Source organism: Pan troglodytes, chromosome 4 (genome assembly GCF_028858775.2).
Source record: "Pan troglodytes isolate AG18354 chromosome 4, NHGRI_mPanTro3-v2.0_pri, whole genome shotgun sequence".
NCBI classification, from domain to species: Eukaryota; Metazoa; Chordata; class Mammalia; order Primates; family Hominidae; genus Pan; species Pan troglodytes.
In genome coordinates, this window is record NC_072402.2 from 129,747,373 (window position 1) to 129,766,802 (window position 19,430).

A 19,430-nucleotide genomic window follows, 5' to 3' on the forward strand; every position below is an offset into this window, starting at 1 on the left:
ACCTCCCAGGCCTTCTTGGCCTGAATAGGGACTTCAAAGTACTGACTTATTCTAGGAATCTCCACAGATTTTTTCCACCACATGCTAAGAATGAAATCTTCCTGGAATGATTCCATCAGAATCATGGGCCAAATGTCAGGTTCAGATCATATTTTCCATCTTTCCCCATGAAAAGAACAATGTGGCCCTTGATGAGGCTGGGAGCCAGGACATTTAGCTTACATTTAAGGGAAGCTGTATCTGGGCTGTGACGCTGAGGACACACAAGGCTGATGTGCCCGACAAGAGGATGAGTACAAGAGGCACAGCATGGGCTTAGCCTAAAGCCAAGGAAATCCAAGTGCACAGCCAGATGGGGTGATATCAGGCCAGAGCCCTGCTCACTCCCCCAGCTCTGCCCAGGCAACAGCCATAGTTTTGGAGTGGGAGGTCTGGGATAGTAAATCACAGCCTATGTTTCAAGCCCTATACATTCTGCTTCCACCACACAGAGCTTGAGCAGGATGGCTCAGCTTCCTACAGTCTGGAAAAGCACTGGACATGATGTCTGCCCTCCCCAGCCAGGCAATAGCACATTTCTGCATCATGAAGTTTTTCTCCAGATCCAAGGGCAATGTCTGTGACCAAGTGACCTGTTAAAAGGCTGAAGGCACACTTTGAAGGCAGGTCCAAAGGTAAGGCCATAGCAGTGACCTGCTCCCCAAAACCATGTCACCAAAAATTCACATTGTAAAACTCAAGACAAAAAGACATTGGAAAGTGCTCTTCAAAAAGCAACATAAACCTGAAGGGCATTTTTGAATTCTGGGTTGGCTCTGGATGTCAGCTCCTGGAGAGGAAGGGCTGTGTTGTTATTTTTCTGATAAAGTTTAGTAGAATATGGTGGAAATCCTTGAACCCATGTGAGTTAATGGTAAAAATCTATCTATATTCAATAAAGCATGTTTATCATGATCCACTGACATGAATAATCCTGGTTGTAGGGCTGGTCACAGGTCTGTCAAATGCCTTAGAGGCTGCATCTGCAGAAGGCATGCAGAGCCCCAGTTCACTGCCCACTGAGAGCTGTCATCAAGATGGGCCAATCCTCAGTTTGGAAAAAGAAGGCTGGAGACTTCCTGCCCATTCAGGGCAAGACAAGTGACATCCATGTCATCAGATGAGATGGAAAGGCAGCACTGGGAAAGGCTCTGGCCTGGGAATTATGACAGCAGGGCACAGGCCCTGGTGCTTCTACTTGCTGATGGTGTCCCTTTGGAGCAAGCAGGCTTGGTGACAATCCTGCTCACCTCACAGGCTGTGCTGAGGCCCCAGTGGTGCAGAGAGAGGGTGGACAGCATGCTATAGAAATGCAGAGGGTTGTGCCTGTGCTGTGTGTGCCCTCTTGTGCTTTCTGCCTCCCCCAGGAAGCCTTCCTTGATTATTCCTGCCACTGTTGATGTGTGTGCTCCTCTGTCAGCTCCAAGCACAGAGGATATCATTTCTGCTTGTGTGCTTTGCCTGACAGCCTTGCTTATGGCACACCAGCCCCAGCCTGCAGAGCATCTGCATTGCCCTTTCACACACTGTCCCATCTCCCACTTGGCACCTTTAGCCACCCTCATGGCAGATGAGAAACTGGGGACACTGGTGGCAGAGAAGTTAAATGACTGGCTCACAGTCCCCCAGCAAGCAGTGGAGGTAGGACTCAAACCAAGGCTCTCAGACGCCAAACTTCACACTCTTTCCCCAGTCCCCAACACAAAGGCCAGGCAGGGGCAGAAAGCAGGGGAGTGAGAGCTGTTTACCAGAGAGAAATGATGCCAGTGAGAAAGGACCTTCCCTCAGCACATGATCCAGCTGCCCACGACTCTGCTGACTCAGCTCTGGGAGGTGCCAAGCCCTCACACTGGACCTCCCAATGCACACTGTCCATCTGCATCTGGCCACTCTTATGCCGGGCACTGGGAGGTGCAGGAGGGACCCAGTGTCTGGAGCCAGGCACAAGACAAGGCTCAGCCCATTTCAAACAGGGTATCAAAGACTCCAGCAGTCACCTGCTAGGCCACCAGGGAAGGGTGCAGGTAGCCATGGCTGGGGATCTGCGTGCCTCTGCTTACCTGTCGTGCCGCTTGTGAAACACACAATGGAGAGGTCATCAGGCTGCGGGGGCTGCAGGGGTGAGAAGAGGAGTGTGTTAGGGAGACCCAGTGTGGCCAGCCAGGGCCCAAGATGCCTGGGCTCCCCCACCAGCCAGGCCCATATGTATGCTGTGTGTGGGTGTGAGCATGTGTTGGGCACGCCTGCATGCTCCTGTGTGCTGCGCTCAGAAAGGTGGGCAGATGAGCGCTCAGGAAAAAGAAAAAGAAGCTGAGGAAACCTAACTGGGGTGTGAACACTAATCTGTCCCACCAACCTCACATCTGGTCCCACTGCCTCCCCTACTTGAGCCTGGGCTGAATTATCCTAGGTGGGATTGGGCTGCAGTGGCCACATCTCAGTCTCTATCAAAGCTCTGACCTTTCTAGTGGATGTGACCCAGTTCCCTCCCTCCTTCCCATGTTCTCCCAAGTATCTGAGGTTAAGCTTGGGAGCACGTGTGGCTTGGGCACTGAGCTGCCCACTGTGTCACCAAGGCTGCTCTGCATCAGCCCTTGCCCTGGCACTGGGCAGATAGTCTGGGGTCACCAGAAGGAGCCCACGAAGTCTGCTTGCATGTAGAGGATGGCTTCCCAGAGGAGGTGACAGTTGAGTTGAGATGGAAGCGCAAGCAAGATTTCTCCCGATGAAGTGTGGGTGGGTGTTTTGGGGAGAGGAACCAGCCTGGGCACAGGCACAGAGGCAGAAGAGAGAAAGGGTGCTGAGGGATGGGAGAGTGGTTCTCTAAAACTGAGCCGTGATGTGTAGGAGATGGGCAAACACCAGGAGCTACCCATGCAGTGCCCTGGGAAGCCAGGGGTGACCTGCTCAGGCCTGTGTGAAGGGAGAGGGAAGGACTGAGCTGGAGGGAGGCCTGGAGGCCATATGCCTTTTAGAAAGTTGAAAACCCCCACATGGCCCATCCCGGGGGCAGCTGTCCTCACTGTGGCTCAACCCCAGGAAGTATCACATGGGGATGACGCACAGAACAGTTCACAAAGCAAAGATGACAAAGACAGCAGATGCCACAAGGCCATTTGGCACAAGAGTCCATTTCTGGTTCTGCTGTTGCTTCTGTCTACTGCATCTTCTGGAGAGTTCGCCATATTCATAGTGAGAAAATAAGACTTCCCAAAGAAGTTACTTGAAGAACCAAGGGTGGCCAGGATTGGCAGCTCTTTTTTCTCCCTCCCAAATACCTGACTCCTGTTCCAGGTCCTTCCCTGGGCCCTCGGCCCACAGAAGTCCTGGACACTCAAGTGGGCATTTCCTGGCTTGCACACAGGAGTTGCTTATTAACACAGAGGTGCTGTTCTGTGCACAGTGAGGGACTCTGTGAGGACAGGCCCTGCACGCCATCTCGCTCAATAAAGACCTGCAGGTGAATTCGCTTACCACAGGAGCCTGGTGATTCTCTTGGCCACAGTCCTGAAAGAAGAAAATGCTGTTTTTAAATGCTCAAAAGTTCTCTCTCTCTCTCTTTCTGTCCCTCTGTCTCTGTCTCTTTCTCTCACACACGCACATACACACACACACACATACCCACACACTCACACACACACCCCACACACAAAATCAGAATAAACAGCTCAGTAGGCCTTACTCCTGCACCAATCCCAGAGTTTAAGATTCCAAAGCAGCCACTGAGATGGTCATGGCAGACATGACCTCAGTGGCCTCTTCTCAGACAGACATCTAAGCCTGAGGCTCCTGGGAGACAGGGAGGGTGACTAGAGGTTCTAGGCCACCCCACACATTACAGACTGGGAGTCTGAGCCCCAGGGAGAGGCTAAGCAAAGTGCACATGCCACCTGTATGATGGCAATCTGAGTGTGGGCATGTTGGGCTTAAAGTGCTCTTGGCACGGCTGGGCACATGCTCAGGATGCAGCAGCTGGGTGGACTAGGCTTCTGGATGAGCAGTCAGTGCTAGTGGGGCAGGTGGGGGCTGCCAGTGTAGGTCAGCTGCCAGTGCCAGGGAGGGGTACAATGCATAGGCATTACCAGTAGAGTGGGGAGCACACAGGGAGGCAGGAGAAGGAGGGCCTGGGGCCTAGATCCAGTAGGGCATAGTGGGGGGTCAGCTGCTACTGGGCAGGGCCTGAGGCCTTGGAGGCCAGGATGTCCTGTGTCACCCCAGCAGACCACCAACTGCCACCAACCTGATGTCTCTGGGGAGGCCAGGCACAGAAACATCCATTCTGCTGGCCGCTGGGGGTCTGGATCACATTTGCAAGAACCTCTCCCAGACTCCTGGACCTATGTCTGTAGTCCTCAGACACAGACAGGCTGAGGCTAGCTGGAAATAAGGAAGCTCCAGAGGCTGTGTGAGTACCTCTGAGGTAAGCTGGCACCACGGTCCACCAGTCAGCACCTAGTGCCAGGCTGGATTAACTGATCCAGCCACGGAGCCTATCTCCTAGAGGATGCCTGTGGGCACCAACCCCACCACCAACCACCAGCCCTTGCAAAGCCTGCCCTGTCTGGACACTGATATACCCTGCGGGCCCAAAACAGCCACCCCAGGGCATGAGAGGGACAGATAACCAGAAGTTCTGACTTGGTGACCAGCCAGCAGTAGCCCAGCAAACAGCCCAGAAGCAGACCCTCACCTCCACGGCCTGCATGGACTTAATGACCACCCCACACTTCTGCCCTCTCTCTTTCAGGGCTTCTTCAAATGGGTCCATGAGGATGATCAGCTTGAGGCCTGGAGTCTCCTTCCTCTCCACATGCTCTAGCAGAAGCACAGCCTTCTGAGGTTTGTCCACAATCACGGTGCTGATGTCCGCTGCAGGGGGCCATCAAGGAGAGTCAGGCCATGTGGGCCCAGGTCATGAGTGCAGGCAGCATGTGCCAGGCAGCACTTCCATGGTCTGTGTGCCCATAGCTTATGTGTAAATAAATACATAAGACAGGCCTCGTGTACAGAGGAATTTGCCGTGGGTCCTGGGCGGAACCAAGGGCAGAAGGCCAGGGAACCTCCTCAAGCAGAGTCCAAGCTCCCCTTTGTTCCAGGCTCTGCCCCCATCATCCCAGGTCTGTTTGAGATATTTACCACCCCCCTGCATCTGTGCCAAGCTGTCATGAACTTCAGAGGGTTGTACCCTGTGTGGAGGCTGTTGCAGAGGCTCCTTCTTAGCAGCTGAGCCCTGTGGAAGGAACCTTCATGTGAAGTCTGACCAGGGACAGCTTGACTCAGGAAGCCAACTCAGGAGCCACAGTGTAAGCCCCTAGTATTTTCTGAGAGCAAAGTGCCTCTTACGAGTGTCAGACAATCAGCATAACCTGAGAAGCTGGAGGCTGGAGGCTGGGGGCCAGTTGCCAGTGGCAGGGTGGGGTGGCAGTGGGCTTACCTGTATTGATGATGTAGCGGATAGCCCCAGGGCCCAGGGTGTCATAGAGTGGGACCACCACCATGGAATATGTGTAGCAGGCCAGCTCCGCAATGATCCACTGTGGAGACACACGAGGCAGGGAGCGGGGAAGAAGGGGAGATTAGAGGGCTTTCCTGCCCTTAGGCCCAGGTAACCAGCGTCCCTGCTCTAAGCCCTATGCCTGTGGCAAGGAATCCATGAGGTTAATGGGTTGTGTCTGCTCACCCACAGCCTTCTGGACCAGGCCTGTCCCAGAGAATTCTGTAACTCCTGGATTTCATGTCTAAACTGCCCCAAGGACAGTTCCATGGCCCGCATGAGCCTGTTCCTCAGGTCTTTCCTCCCCATTGGCTCAAGGGGCAGCTGTTTGTAGAGCTGGGTGGGGTGTGCATGGAGCATGGCTGGGGTGGCCAGTGCTGATGAGGGGCAGAGCCAGGGTGGGAAGAGGAGTGGTGGCATAGCCCAAGGGTCTCTGTTTTTTCTTTTGTCCTGGGCCCTACAAACAGTGAAAGCAGGACTATTCCATGGCAGCCAACCCCTACCCCACGAATCCCTCTAAAACCAGTCAAGGTAGATGCTCACCTCTGGCCGATTTTGTGCAAAAACTCCAATAAACTGATCGGTGCATGCTTTACAATTGTGCTGGAGAAGTCCGGACCCCAGAAATTCAGCCCTGTCGGCCACCTGCACACAGATGTGGGGAAGTGATGGGAAAACAAGGACTCTTCAACAGGGGAAGGAGATCCCCAGGAGGAATTCTTTTTTTTTTTTTTTTTTTTTTTGAGATGGAGTCTTGATCTATCACCCAGGCTGGAGTGCAATGGCACAATCTCTGCTCACTGCAACCTCTGCCTCCCAGGTTCAAGCAATTCTCCTGTCAGCCTCCCGAGTAGCTGGGATTACAGGTGCATGCCACCACACCTGGCTAATTTTTTGTATTTTAGTGGAGATGGAGTTTCACTGCATTGCCCAGGCTGGTCTCAAACTCCTGTGCTCAGGCAATCCACCCGCCTTGGCCTCCCAAAGTGCTGGGATTACAGGCATGAGCCACCACGCCCAGCCGGGATTCTTATAGATCTGAGGGACCTCCCTGACTTCCAACCCGGGTATGCTGGAAGCCCTTCAAGGCTGTTGCCGGGAGTTTGGCAGACAGGCCAGGGAAATAAATGACCCTCCGAGACCCAGCAGGTGCTCACATCCCTCCCTACCTGCCCTGAGTGCCAGATCTGTATGGGTGGCCAGGGTGGGGCCTGTCCTGTATCACTCACCTCCTGGTAGGACAACCACTGGTAAGGCTGCTTAGGCTTCCTGAAACCAAGACAGGGCCCATTCCCTGTAGAGAGATAAGAAAGCCTTGTGTCAGGGAGGGGTCAGAGTGGGTGTGCCACCTGCATCCGCCCATCAGAAACCTGGATGGACATCCCATACTGTAGTGTGTCCATGGGCCAAGTGAACTGCCCTCCTGCACTGCCAGCTACCTGTCTAATCTGCTGAAGCCCAAGAGGGCCTAAAGCACATAAGTATGGCATCATCCCAGGGATCAGGGAGGTCTGGAAATGGGGAATGATGCAGTGCCTAGTCCCCACCATAATTTGTGTGGTGATCCCTATTACAGACCCAAAGGATACAGACACCTGGGGACCACTGGGAGGAGGTGGTAGGCTGCCTCTCTTTGCCTCTTACCCTGAGAGCACCCAGACATCTCAGAGGTTCAGGTTCAGAACCATGCCAGCCAGTGGCCTGGCAGTTCAAGGCTCCCCAAGAGTACAGAGTGTGGGCCAAGTGATGGCCTAAGGTCAAGCTGCCCCAAGGGCTGGAACAAAGCTGAGGTCAGCCCTTTAGCCATATAATGCAGCTGCTTCTCTGACTGGTGGGAGGAAGGCCAGGAGTAGCTTCTCTCCACTGAACCTGGGGATAGCTCACCTGCCATGGCCCTGATATCATGCTTGCATACCCACCCTTGCACCCACTCCACCCCTGCCACACAGCCCCTCCACACCCCCCCACAACCCTTCTCACCTGAGATGCTAAGCCCACGGCGGAACACCTGGTACATGGTCCGGGCGTCATCATAGTAGTGGGTAAGTAGCTGAGGGCCAGACCCAATCACAGATCGCCGTGCCCCGCCACTGTCCTACAAGCCAAGCACCGGCCAGAGAAGTTGGCTGAGGCAGGTAGGGGTGCCAGGAGAGGGCCGCAGCATGCACAAGGCTGTACACAGCTCGGATGTACAACCCGTGCATGCAGTTAGCACTGTGGCATCTGTGTGCCCGCGTACACATGGACTACACACACCTGGACTGTATACACTCAACCTGCATGTAGCCACACTCTGACATAGTTGGCTTATGCATAAAGGCCGGGTATACCAGTGTCCCCACATACAAACTCCACACACACATACAGCATTCACACAGCAGGTCAGCATATGCAGAATGTCCAGAGTTTTCAGTTAATGTTCGTACACACCCATGTCTCATTCATACAACACAGTGGGGAGTATTGGCTGGATTCAGGAACAACCTGCCAAGGTATCTCCCATCCCATCATCTACTGCTATGCCCCTGAGTTAAGGATCAGTTGGGTGTGGTGTTAGCTAAGAAGGCTGCCACCCATCATTCACATAATGATGTGAGTTAGAGGACTGTGCTGAAGGTTCTGTCCCAGGCACAGAAGCCTAGGAGGCTAGGGAGGGAGGACAGGCTGAATTATGTTCATGTGCAATGGGGGAGGAGAGGCAGGCAGCAAGTTCCTGGGCCCAAAGTGGCACGGGTGCAGAGTGGGAAGGTGGCAAACCTCCTCTGTGCTGGTGAGTAGGGCGAGGAGCCAACCTTCTCCTGCCTCCTCCCCTTCTACCCTGTCACCCTTCCCCAGGGTGCCCAAACCCAAACTCTCCAGTATCACAGCTCTACCTCTTCTTCAAGCACTATTTGAGCTACCCTGGGCTGGGCCAGAGCCTGCCACCTCTTGGAACAGCAGGTCTAAGGAAAAAAACATCTGTGAGAACCAGAAAGCAAACAGCCGAACTCAAAACCACAGGCAGCTCCCGACTGTTTTGGAGTGGAAAGTTCTGATTGGCCAGTGCTTTCAAGGACCAAGCCCACCTAAGACCTGCAAGAGAAGCTGGGACACATCCAATCAGACCCAGTTGCACTTGGGCAACAGATATGGTAAAAGGAGAGACTGTATGCCAGGGACAGAAGAGGCTCAACACTGGGCATGTGTGTTATCGATCAGCTGCCAAGTTGGGCTTTGAAGGATGCATGGGGGTTGCCGGACAGAGTGAGGAGGAGGGAATAGCAACCCTGCATAGGCAGCACCACATGCAAATGCACCGGCAGGAGGCACAGGTGCATTTGGGGAACTGTAGGCAATTCAAGGAGCTCCAGATGGCAATGGTGGGGGAGGAGGCCAGAGAGGCTGCAGATCAAGGCAGAATCTGGACTTGAGGTTGAGGGTAATGGGGAGCCAGGAAAGGGTTTTAGGCCAGGGGGAGTGACAAGATCTGAATTATTTCTCACCACACAGCAGGCACAGTCAGTGCTGCCAGGCCCTGTCTGATCTGGGCCCCTCTTGCCTCTCCCATCTCATTTCCTACCACTGTCTCCTTTGCCTACTCCGATGCAGCCACTCTGGCTTTCTGGGCTCCTGGGGGATGAGGCAAGGGAGGATGCAGTCATTCCAGGAAGGGAGGCATTAGCTTCATCCCATGTCCTGTCTTCCAGACCCACAAGGTGACTCACTCAGTGGCCCCTATACACGAGCCAGGGTCATCCCTCTCACCATTCTGACACCATCCAGACCACTGTCACCTTCAACCCAGATGCCTGCAGCTGCTTTCTTACGCTTGCCCCTGTCACACCCACCTTTCTACGGCACAAACTGGCCATGTCTCTCCCTACTGAAAACCTCAAATAGCTCCACACTGTTCCCTCTGCTGGTCCCTGCACAGTTCACAGGGCTCTGTCCTTGCTGACCTCTCCAGATGTGATATAGTCACAAGCTTAACCAAAAACAGCTCTCCTTAGTGACTTCTCTGGGTCATCACACCCAAACTTTACCACACCTTAGAAAGCAGGTGCTCTTTTTATTACACACTTTACAACTGAGAGCCCTGAGGCTCAGAGAGTTAAGAAACTGCCCAGGGCCATACAACTCAGAGGCACAGCCAGGCTTCAAACCCAGGACTGCCAGTCACCAAAGGCCATTCTCAACAGCACTTGGCCAGCCCATCTCTGGCCCCTCTCCACTACCTAGCATCCCACGCAAAGCCCCCATGTGCTTCAGCACACACCTGCACCTTTGCACATACCATTCTTCCGCTGGAAAAATGCCCTGAAGATCCCAGCCCCTACCTCAACCTGCACCCTCCCCTACAAGGCAAAACATGCTTATGATCACCAAGGTGCACTGTCAAGAGCAAAAGGCAAGGTGCACAACAGGGTATGTGGTGGATATGAGTTAAAGCGTGGTGAGTATCTCTACACATCTGCTCACGGCCAGGACAGAGCATTAGCAGGTTGCCTCAGGGGAAGAGAACTGGGAGAGCAAGGAAGAAGACAGAAGCTTTTCAGTACATTCCATTTGTTTGTTCTGGACTATGTGGATACATTATCTATTCCAAATGAACAGAATTCAAGAGGAGAGAAAGCAAATTTTTAAAAGGCAAAAATAAATTCCATAAGCGTAATAATGAAACACGCCTCACCAGTCCTTCCAGGCTTAGCCTAGAACACCCTTGTCCACTGGCCCTTGTATCGTCTTCCCCTTGGTGGCACCATGTGTGAGTCCATGTACTCAGGGAGAGCAGGGCCAGGGGTGGGCTGAATCCTGGGTCCCAGCACCAGACCAGGAGAGTTTGGGAGGGAATCTACCAGGAAGCTCCTCAAGAACCTGCTTAGGCTTCCTACTGCAATACCAATGAGCCAAGGCCCTCCTACCTGAGAAGCAGGCAAACCAGAGGCCCAGTGCAAGGCCCAGGTCAGGCTCTACCCAGAGGCAGTTCCTGGGAGAGGCAGAAGGAGTGCCTGGTAGGAGACCCTGCCCAAGGCTGCTGCAGAGCTAAGTGGCTGACTGCCAGGGGAGACACCTTCTCTGGGCCATGTGAGGTCAAATAAGCCACAAGTCTGGCTTCTACTTCCAAGATGCCTGTCCTCCGCCCCCTACTTTCCTCAGTGGAACGTCTCCTACCCTGCTTACCTCTACTTCTTCTGACTGCATCAGGAGGTTGCATGGCGGCTGCAAGGCCTTTGGCCGGTGAGTGAACCAGTAGGCAAGGATGGCAGCCAGGGCACCCATACTCACGAGGGTGGTGGCCGAGAGGCTGCGGAAAAACTGTCCCAAGTCACCTAGCTCAGGCAGTCGCAGTATCCTCAGGATCTCCTGTGTCTGCATCTTCTCCAGAAGTGAGAGGACAAACTCTGTTGAAAACAAGAGTCAGATAAGGCAAGAGACCTGACGGGCAGGTTAGGGAGGGGTCCTGGGTCACAGGACCTGATATCTGGTCTGAAACACTGTAGGGCAGGCCCTGGGGGAGTTGGGATGTACAGAGTGCACCCCAGAAGCTGGCTACCTAGAAGGGCTTTTCCCAGGAAGAGGCCAGAACCTTCTGCCATCACACCTGACAGTCAGATGTCCTGCCCACTTTTCCTGAGAATCATACGCTCAGGCCCTGGGCCATGGCTGACAGCTGCTTCCATATTTTCCAGGGCCACTGCTCTGGCAGCTCTGGGAATGATGCTTCCTGGACCTCAAGGCCTGGGTGCTCTGTTCTCCTGTGTGACTGCTGTCATAGCATTTTACTTATCTTTGCTCCTGGGGTGTGGAGAAGAGGGAAGGGCAGCAGAAGTGCTCAGCACAGTGCCCAGGGGTGAAGAAATGCAGGCTCCTCCCCCTCTACCTCTAATCTCCCAACTCCAGGCCCTGACCCTGAGCGAGAGCGAAGTGGGGGCAGGGCAAAGACCGCAGATCAGCCCTGACAGATACTCCAGCCCTCATGATGTGAAGGTGAAGACCTATCTGACTGTATGAGCACTATGGCTCTGCACTGTCCCTGACCGACTACCAAGAGGACAACTGGCCCCACCATAACTGGGCCCTGTGCTGTCCTCCCTGATCCCTTCAGCAAGTGTTCAGAGGCAAGGCAGGTGGCAGAGGAGAGCAGGTGTTAACCTGGTAGGAAGAGAAACCACGACTCAGAGAGAAATGGCTCAGCGGAGTGCTGTGTGCGCTCCCCGGGGGACCAACATCTCCTGCCATGTCACAGATGGCAGCCAGGGAGCCACCTTCACCCACTACAGCCCAAGTGGGTACAGTGGGCCCATCAGGGAGACATGGCAGATGCCCTGGGGTAGAGAGAGGGAAGGTCTCTGTGAGAAGCACTGGAGAATGGCTGAAAGAGAAGCAGGCCCCAGGGGCCTGTGGCATTCTCCTCTCGGCCACTAAGTGAGGCAGTGTTGGCACAGCAAATACACAGCCAGCTTGGCTCAAGGGTTCTGTACCTTGCTTGGAACTGAGGAAAGTATCAAGGGTGGGCCAGGTGATGGGTGCTGGCATCCCCAATGGGACCCCCTCATGTCACTGCCTAGTAGGACTTGAGGCTAGAGGCACCTACAGGTCTGCCAGCCCAGTGATGGCAGGGTGGGCTCAAGGCTGCCCTGTACCAGCCAGAGGCACCCTCCTCACAGGCCCTAAGCCTTTGGAAGCATGGCTGTGCTTCCAAGAAGGGAAACAAGGAGAATGCAATAGTGGCTACTCTGCAGCCATGGGATATGAGCCAAAAAATTGCTTGACCCCTGAGAGAGGGGAGATCTGCTGAAATCCCAATAAATGGCATTTGTGTTAAACCATAACATCATGACACCGGAGATGAAGTCAGTGATGTGCAAAGTCATTGCAGAGACACACAAAAAACCCTTCAGTTGTAATTCCTTCTCCTTCTCTTATGAGCAATGCAAGGTTGAGCCTATCCTTCTTCTCTGAACCTCCACTTCCCCATCTTTAAAATGAGGGCAGTACCATTTAGACATATAAAGCCCCTTGCACTGCATCTGGCATATTCAGAGGACTAAAGAGATGGCTAAAGAATATGCTTGTCAAACCAAGAGGACTGCTCAGCCCAGGACACATGAAAAGGGGTTAGGAGCAGGCCTGGTACAAGCACTGGGCAGAGGTGATTTGGCCTGCACACTGTGGCCCCACAGAAGGAGTTTATGCCCTGCAGATGGCACAGCAGGCTGAGTCCTGGGAACACTCATCAGCCACCCACAGGCTCTGGGTGAGCCTCTAGCCAAGTGTGGTATTTTCACTGAGCTCCTGAGCTGGAAATCCAGTTTTAACAGAAGCTTCCTTGAGCTGGGTCAGTTATGAGACCATCCTAGAGGAACAACCCACTCCTAGCATATCCATCCAATTCAGCTTCTGCATAATAAAGCAGAGGCCAAGTTATAGACCACAGTAGATTCACCAGGGAAAATCACTCTGGAGAAGACTCTGGGGAGGTGACTAGCTGGCCTTCTTGGGACATTTACTTCCCTAAGCTATAGATGGGAAGATGAAATCACAGCTAGGCCTATCAGATAAATGACTCACTACTTAGTAGAAAATCCAGACATGCTCACCAACTCGTAGGGTGGGTTCTGAGCTGATGGACATTTTTCTTGAAGGAGCTGAACTGACTTAATGATATGAGAAGCCAAGGACCAAGAAACTCATGCCTAGCACGAGGGCTCAGCTGTATACCCCAAAAGTTTTAAAGGGAACCCTGGAAGGATACCTCATTACCACCAGTCCCTGGTCCTTGGCAGATGCTCACAGACTCTGAGCTTTGCATATTGTGGCATTCGGTGCAATGCTAGAGTTTTTACAGAGCACAGCCCAGATTAGCCAAGTCATCCATCTGTCTTTCCACCCATCTGGCAGACCCTCACACAGTCCCTCTTCTCATCTAGCTCAGAGTTGGGCCTGCCCTCGGTCCCCTGGGAAGGACACATGAGGAAATGGGCAGTGTTATGATCAGACATGGGGAGCCAGAAAAGCTGCCTGACTTAGGTACGAGGGAGTCAGGGCAGGCTTCTGGCAGGAAGTGATATTGATCCTGAGAATGAAAGATAAAGATGAAAGGGTGGCCCGGCAGAGGAAAGTAAACATACAAAGGCTGGAGTTGAAAGAGCACATGGGACACTTAGGGAACAGAATATTCTGTGCAGAAAATAAAGCACTGAACCCACAAAATCTCATACAAAGATCAGTGCTACAAGTCTGTGAGGCTGGCCTCTTGGATATGCTGAGCTTTCAGCAGTCACCGTATTACCATGGTCCTCAGTGGGAGGAAGAAGGGGACTTGGCCTAAAATTCCTGAGTTCCTGATGCCTGGGCAGCCTTTTCCTACACACTGTACTGTTTGACCCTCACAACAGCTGCAGGTACTCCCTCTAAGCTGGGAGAACAGAGACTCCACTGGAGAAGCCACCTTGTTCAGCAAGCGAGGCACACAGTAAACAAGTAGTAGAGCATAGACTCAAGCCCAAGACTGCAGTCTCAATGCCAGCCCCTCGTGTGGTATGGCCACCCCAACCCCTGCCAACATTGGGCCCACTCCCACAATCCATCCTTTCCTTCGCATTGGCACTGAACCCACAGACAACCAGCTCCAGCTGCTTGGAAGAGCCCAGGCCCAGGTTCAGGGGCTGGGGGAAGTGCAGGGCCACCAGAGCCTGTATGAGGGGACCAGCCAGTTGGGCCAGTCATTTGCTATTTTTCGCCATGGACATGGGTGGGCTTCTTCCTGGCCTTACATCAAGAACTCACCATCTTCTCCTGGCTGAGTCCTTCTCCTCCTACCTGGGGTGATGGAAGGCAGTGCGCAAAGGGCTTGGCTGCCCACTCCTCCTTGCAACTTCTACTTAGGTGCTCACCCTGAAGGAGGTATTTGCAGCAGTGGCAGCTCCTCTGACCTTGAGGCTGGGCCTGTACCCCACCTTGGCTGGGCAGCAACCAGAGGGTCTCGTTCTTTCAGGCTTATCGACCTTCTCAGACAGTCAGAACTGCTTGCGTTTACACTGAGGTTCCCTTCAGACCTGGGAGCCACTGCAAGGCAGAGCTGCGAGTCCAGGTCCCCTGAGGACATGGGCCTCAGAGCCAGCCCAAGCCACCAAGCCTTTGACATGGGGAGGGCAGAGCCTAGGCCTTGGAGTCTGGTCTCATCTCATTTCACAGGGCCTTGGCCTCCTCTGACCTCCACACCTCTCTTTTGACCTGGGGTAGGGCTTGGTGGTCTCTAGGGTCCCAGCCATACTGCCTCCTTCCATACCCCAAGAGACTCTCTTGGCTGCAGCAGAGATGTGCATTGTGTGTGTGTCGGGGGCAAGAGGAGTGTGGACAGCACTCAAGGGAATCAGTGGTGCTGGTGTTGCCAGGTGAGTGACTGTGTTTGTAAATATTCACCTGGCAGGAGGACTCAGGCATGAACAAGCCACCTAACATGAACTAACCACCTCCTCCTCTCTTCCTGGAATATCCGACATCTTTTTCTCCAGCACAGACCAGTTCAGAATACCAAGTGGTAGCTAAGGCTAAGGAAACTGGAACTTCCTCCCACCTCAGCATGCCCTCTGCTGATTTAGGGCAATCCAGCATGGGAGAGAACACGAAGAAAGGGGCCCTGGTGGGAAATATGTTGGCTCCAATGTGGTGGGGTGGCAGAAGCAAAGCCCCAGAGCACAGTCACTGTGGAACTGGCCCTGGGGACCCTGACATGGCTCCAAGAACTCTCTGCTGGTCCAGCCTCCTAACCTCAATACTCTAGGCTTCATTGTCTAGCTGGATACCCGACCACTCCTCTCTACCCCAACGGCCCCAGGCCTGACAGCCACCACCAACCACAGCCCAGACTCCCATACCACCCTCTCCATAGGTCTCCTTGCTCTAACAGGTGCTTGCCCTGTTACCAAAGTTATTTCCTGATATGTAGATAGGATCATGTCATGCCACTGCTCAGAAACCTCATCTGGCTTCCTATTGCCTTAGGACCAGAGTCCAAACTAATGCTCACACTGAGGCTCTCCATGATCCTCGGATTCTTCCCTCCCCTTTGAATCACTCCAGCTTCCTCTGTATCAGCCTCTCTAATAGGGGTTCATATGATGGAGTTCTGGGCCTCTGCAAACTTCTGAGGTCTTCAAAACGGGTGGGGAAGATCAAGCCCAGCCACCAAATCGTCAAAGAATCTCCTCAACTCCAAGTGAAGAGCTCTAAAAAGAAAACTACAACCTCTCCCAGGGCCCAGGGACCCTAGCAAATGAGCTTGGGAGAGGACCCAAAGTGGGTATTCTGGGTATTCCGGTGCTGAACTGACCTGGGTCCAAATCATGACTCAGTCTCTTGATAGCTGTGTGGCTTTGGGCAGGTCACTTTGCCCCTCTGGGCCTCATCTCAAACAAGCTCATGGACAGAGAGTGCAGTGCCAGGCATGTAGTAAGGGAAACACTTAGTAGATAGTAAGTAGCTGAAGCAGTTACTCCATCTCTTTGCAAGCCAAAGGGGCTCAAAGACAACTTGCACAAGTAGATGCATTCACACCCTACCTTTCCAGCAGGCTCCTGGCACTGAGGAGGCGGCTGAGCTCGTCCCACTAGAACCAGCCTCCCTTTATAGGGCCTGTGGGGCCCAGGGAAAGAAGTTACCACATCTTGATCAAAGCACAAAAGTGGCGAAGGCCCTGCCCCGAGTCTGCCCTCCTGGGGACAGTCGATGGCAACAGCCGCCTGCTCTGAGAAGCCGGGTGGTGGTAGAGCCGTTAGCAGTGGTAGCACAGGCTCCCTGGTGGCTGTGGAAGCAGGTCTGGCAGGGAACAGGGCACACAGCAGTTCTGTAAGGAGTTGCTGGCCCCTCAAGGCCCCCGCCAGCCCCACCTCCATCTGCATGCAGGGCGGTGCTGGCTCAGATCAGGTCAGAGCCAAGCAACCCAGCCTTAACCCTCACCCTGCCAGCGTGCCAGAGCCTCAGCTTACACCCCCCTGCTTTTCCCCTCACCCCACCCTGTTTGCAGTTCTGAAAGGGAGTTTGCCAAGTGGGTTTCTTAAGAACAAAGCCTCCTTACACATCCATTTGAGACAATGATTAGGGCCAGGCCTTTGCTGTGGGCTTGGGACTGCAGTGAGCATGAGTTTATGTGTGTAGGGGGTGGGGGGTGACAGGAAGTAGTGGGGAGTAGGGGATGGGGATGCTAGCTCTCTGGCACTGAGGGCGACTGTGCCATCTACCCGGGAGATTCTGCCTCCAGCCTCTCCCAGGGGCTGCCTCTGCTCCCCACCCCCACAAGGTCACAGCCAATCTACTTGGGAAGAGGAAAGAAATGGCACAGTTCCAGATAAAACATCTGCTTAGGGATGCTCTGGGGAGTGAGGACACTTTGGACCAAGGATCAGAGCCAGCAGGTGGAAGATAGTGGCTGATCTCCACCACAAGACCCCAGGGCAGCACACCAGCCCTGCTCTCATGCCTGCACTAAGAGATACTGTTGCCTAGCTTGCATGGGAATGGTCACCCTGGAGCCAGAACCCACACCCTTGCCTATTAGGACCGAAGCTGAGCTCCGAAGTCCTGCAGCACCTCTGCCAGACTGAGAGACTGAGGTCCCAGGGGCTCTCGGGGGTCTCACTACTGCAAGATCTGTGAGGCTTAGGGGTGTGGGTGGCTACTTCCATAGCATTTTCACTACCATTTCCATGGCTAACATGCGGCTGAGCACACAAGTATGATCACTGCGTATTTTGAATTGGACACTCATTCTGATCATAAGGTAGACAGCTAGACTCATGGTGGCACCTGCTAATAAGTAAAAGACAAGTCTAGGCCACAGGACCCAGCTTACTACCACCCCCAGGCCCTACCCACATCAGGTGCTTCTGGGCAATTACGAGTCTGCCTGCACTGGGCCACTGTCCACCCAAATTTAACCCTGCTCCCTTGCTGCAAGAATGTCCCAGGACAGGACCCAGTGCTCTGAGCTCCCTCTTGAAAGCTGTTTGCCCAATTGCCTGGCAAGTCTAGAGCCCACAGGCTTGCAACACCTTCCCTGGAGCAGATAACAGCTTCCACTACTCACCCTACCATCTGGGTGAGCCATGAGAAGAGCGTCCTGCCTCAGCGACCCTCATCTGGAACTTGGCCCTAGCTTCCCCCAACCCACCCCGATTAAAATGAACGAATATCTGAGCACCCCCGATCAGCCCACAAAGTCACTTCCCCTTTCTTCTAGGCAGGACCCTTACTTTTCTCCAAATATCTTCAGAGATGTTTTTAATATGAAAGCTTCCTTTAATGCTTCTCAAGGCAGCCTCTGGGGCAGGAAATCCAGTGGTCGGTGGGAAATCCCACAGAGTGCCAGAGGCATAGAGCTGAGGGAGTAGTTTCACCCCAAGCAGTGTGCAGCCCAGTTGCCAGGTTAAGAAATGCACAGCCTTCACCGTCACACATGTGCAACCCTGACCTGCAGAGGTGCAAACACAGCAGCACACACTTGCCCAACACCTGCCCTCTCCACACAGGGATTCAAGCTTCTCTCTGCTGTGAGAGAAGGGTTTGCTCTCCATTTTCCTCTTGGGTTTTAATTAGATTCACAGAACCACATAAGACCAGGGCAGAAATGGAGCAAAGAGCCTCCCTGACTTGGGAATTGCCAGGTGAGACCCACTGTACATCCCCCATGAGATAGAGGCCCAGGATACGATACGGGGTTGCCAGGTTACATGGTGGCTCACCTGCCAAGCTTCCCCAAGGAGCCTGATCATAGCTCTGATGGTTCAATTAAGCCCCTTGAATGTAGAAAGGCCCAGCTAAGGCTGACTGTGACTGAGTACTTTACAGAGACACCTGTTGCAACTAGCCCAAGCTCACTGTGAGCATGCCTCCCTTTAGCGGCCTCCACTGCCCGCTGGCCTCCCCATCCTCATGACAGTACCTCTCAAAAATCTCACTCACCCTAAGCCCTGCTCAGGGAATGTGGGTCCACATTGCTGATGCTAGCACCAGGAAGCCAGGCACAAACAATGCTTTCAGGAACTTTAAAATACGAATAGCCTTGAGAACAGAGGAGCAAACAGATACACAGTGTCTTTCACACGCTCTGAGATAAAGGTTGCCCTCACCATGAATCAGGCAGGACAAAGTTCTCAGAGCAAAGAGGGACAGCAGGGGCTAAAAAAACAGCAGTAGTCCCTTTGGAAATATTTACAGGGTATGATAACCAGGACTGATGGTGTGGACGAGTTCAGATCCTTCCACGCCAAGCCCTGGGACAGCAGGCAGGACCCTAGGAATACTGACCAGGGTCACCATCACCTCACAGGCACAGGGACACTCCCTGGCCAGGCCCTCCTGTGCAGGAAGCCAAATCCTGTGGCTGTAACACGATCCTTTGCCTTTCTGGCCATGTCCACGTTCGGACTGCTGGTGTCCTGGCCTCAGGAGCAATGATTCATTTCTGCCACTGGCTCAAACTTAGGACACACTGCAAACTAAGCTTGAACCAGTAAAGGGCATATGGGCTGCTCATGGTGAGGCCATGCACTCAGAGCTCAACTGCAGGTGGCTGGGGTACAAGCAGGATGGGATGCGACCTCCTCCAGCTAGAGGGAAGCTCCTTGAAGTAGGGAGGGTCCTGCCAATATATGGTTGGGGGTCACTGAGGTGGGGGGAGCAACAGAGGGATTTGCTTGCCTGCTTGTTCACTTAGGAGCCCTGCTGGTCTCCTGGGGGCACGTGCTAGGGGAGAAATGCACAAAAGACAGAACCTGAGACATCCTTAGCCAGGGAGGGAGAACAAGGAGAGGATCCGAGCTGGGTGGGAAAGGGTAGAGAACAGGGCTATCAAAGAGGGACAGAAGTGGGTTGGTAAGTCACAGGAAGAGCCTGTAAGATGTTGGGGCCCCTGGCA

At 53.6% G+C, this 19,430-nt stretch overlaps 1 protein-coding gene across 16 annotated transcripts in view; it reads right to left on the minus strand.

Annotated features, from left to right (window-relative positions):
* Window positions 1–19,430, minus strand: part of ACSL6 (acyl-CoA synthetase long chain family member 6) — a 58,265-nt gene that overhangs the window by 29,416 nt on the left and 9,419 nt on the right. For 11 of the 16 annotated variants that reach the window (XM_063810117.1, XM_054684053.2, XM_016952767.3 and 8 more), the window contains 8 exon segments: window positions 10,694–10,914; window positions 7,514–7,628; window positions 6,763–6,827; window positions 6,077–6,178; window positions 5,474–5,573; window positions 4,730–4,908; window positions 3,514–3,546; window positions 2,100–2,151 (listed from right to left, as the gene is read on the minus strand). In XM_063810117.1, the coding sequence (XP_063666187.1) occupies window positions 2,100–2,151; window positions 3,514–3,546; window positions 4,730–4,908; window positions 5,474–5,573; window positions 6,077–6,178; window positions 6,763–6,827; window positions 7,514–7,628; window positions 10,694–10,888 (841 nt within the window). In that variant the 5' untranslated portion in view covers window positions 10,889–10,914. 16 annotated transcript variants of the gene reach the window in all.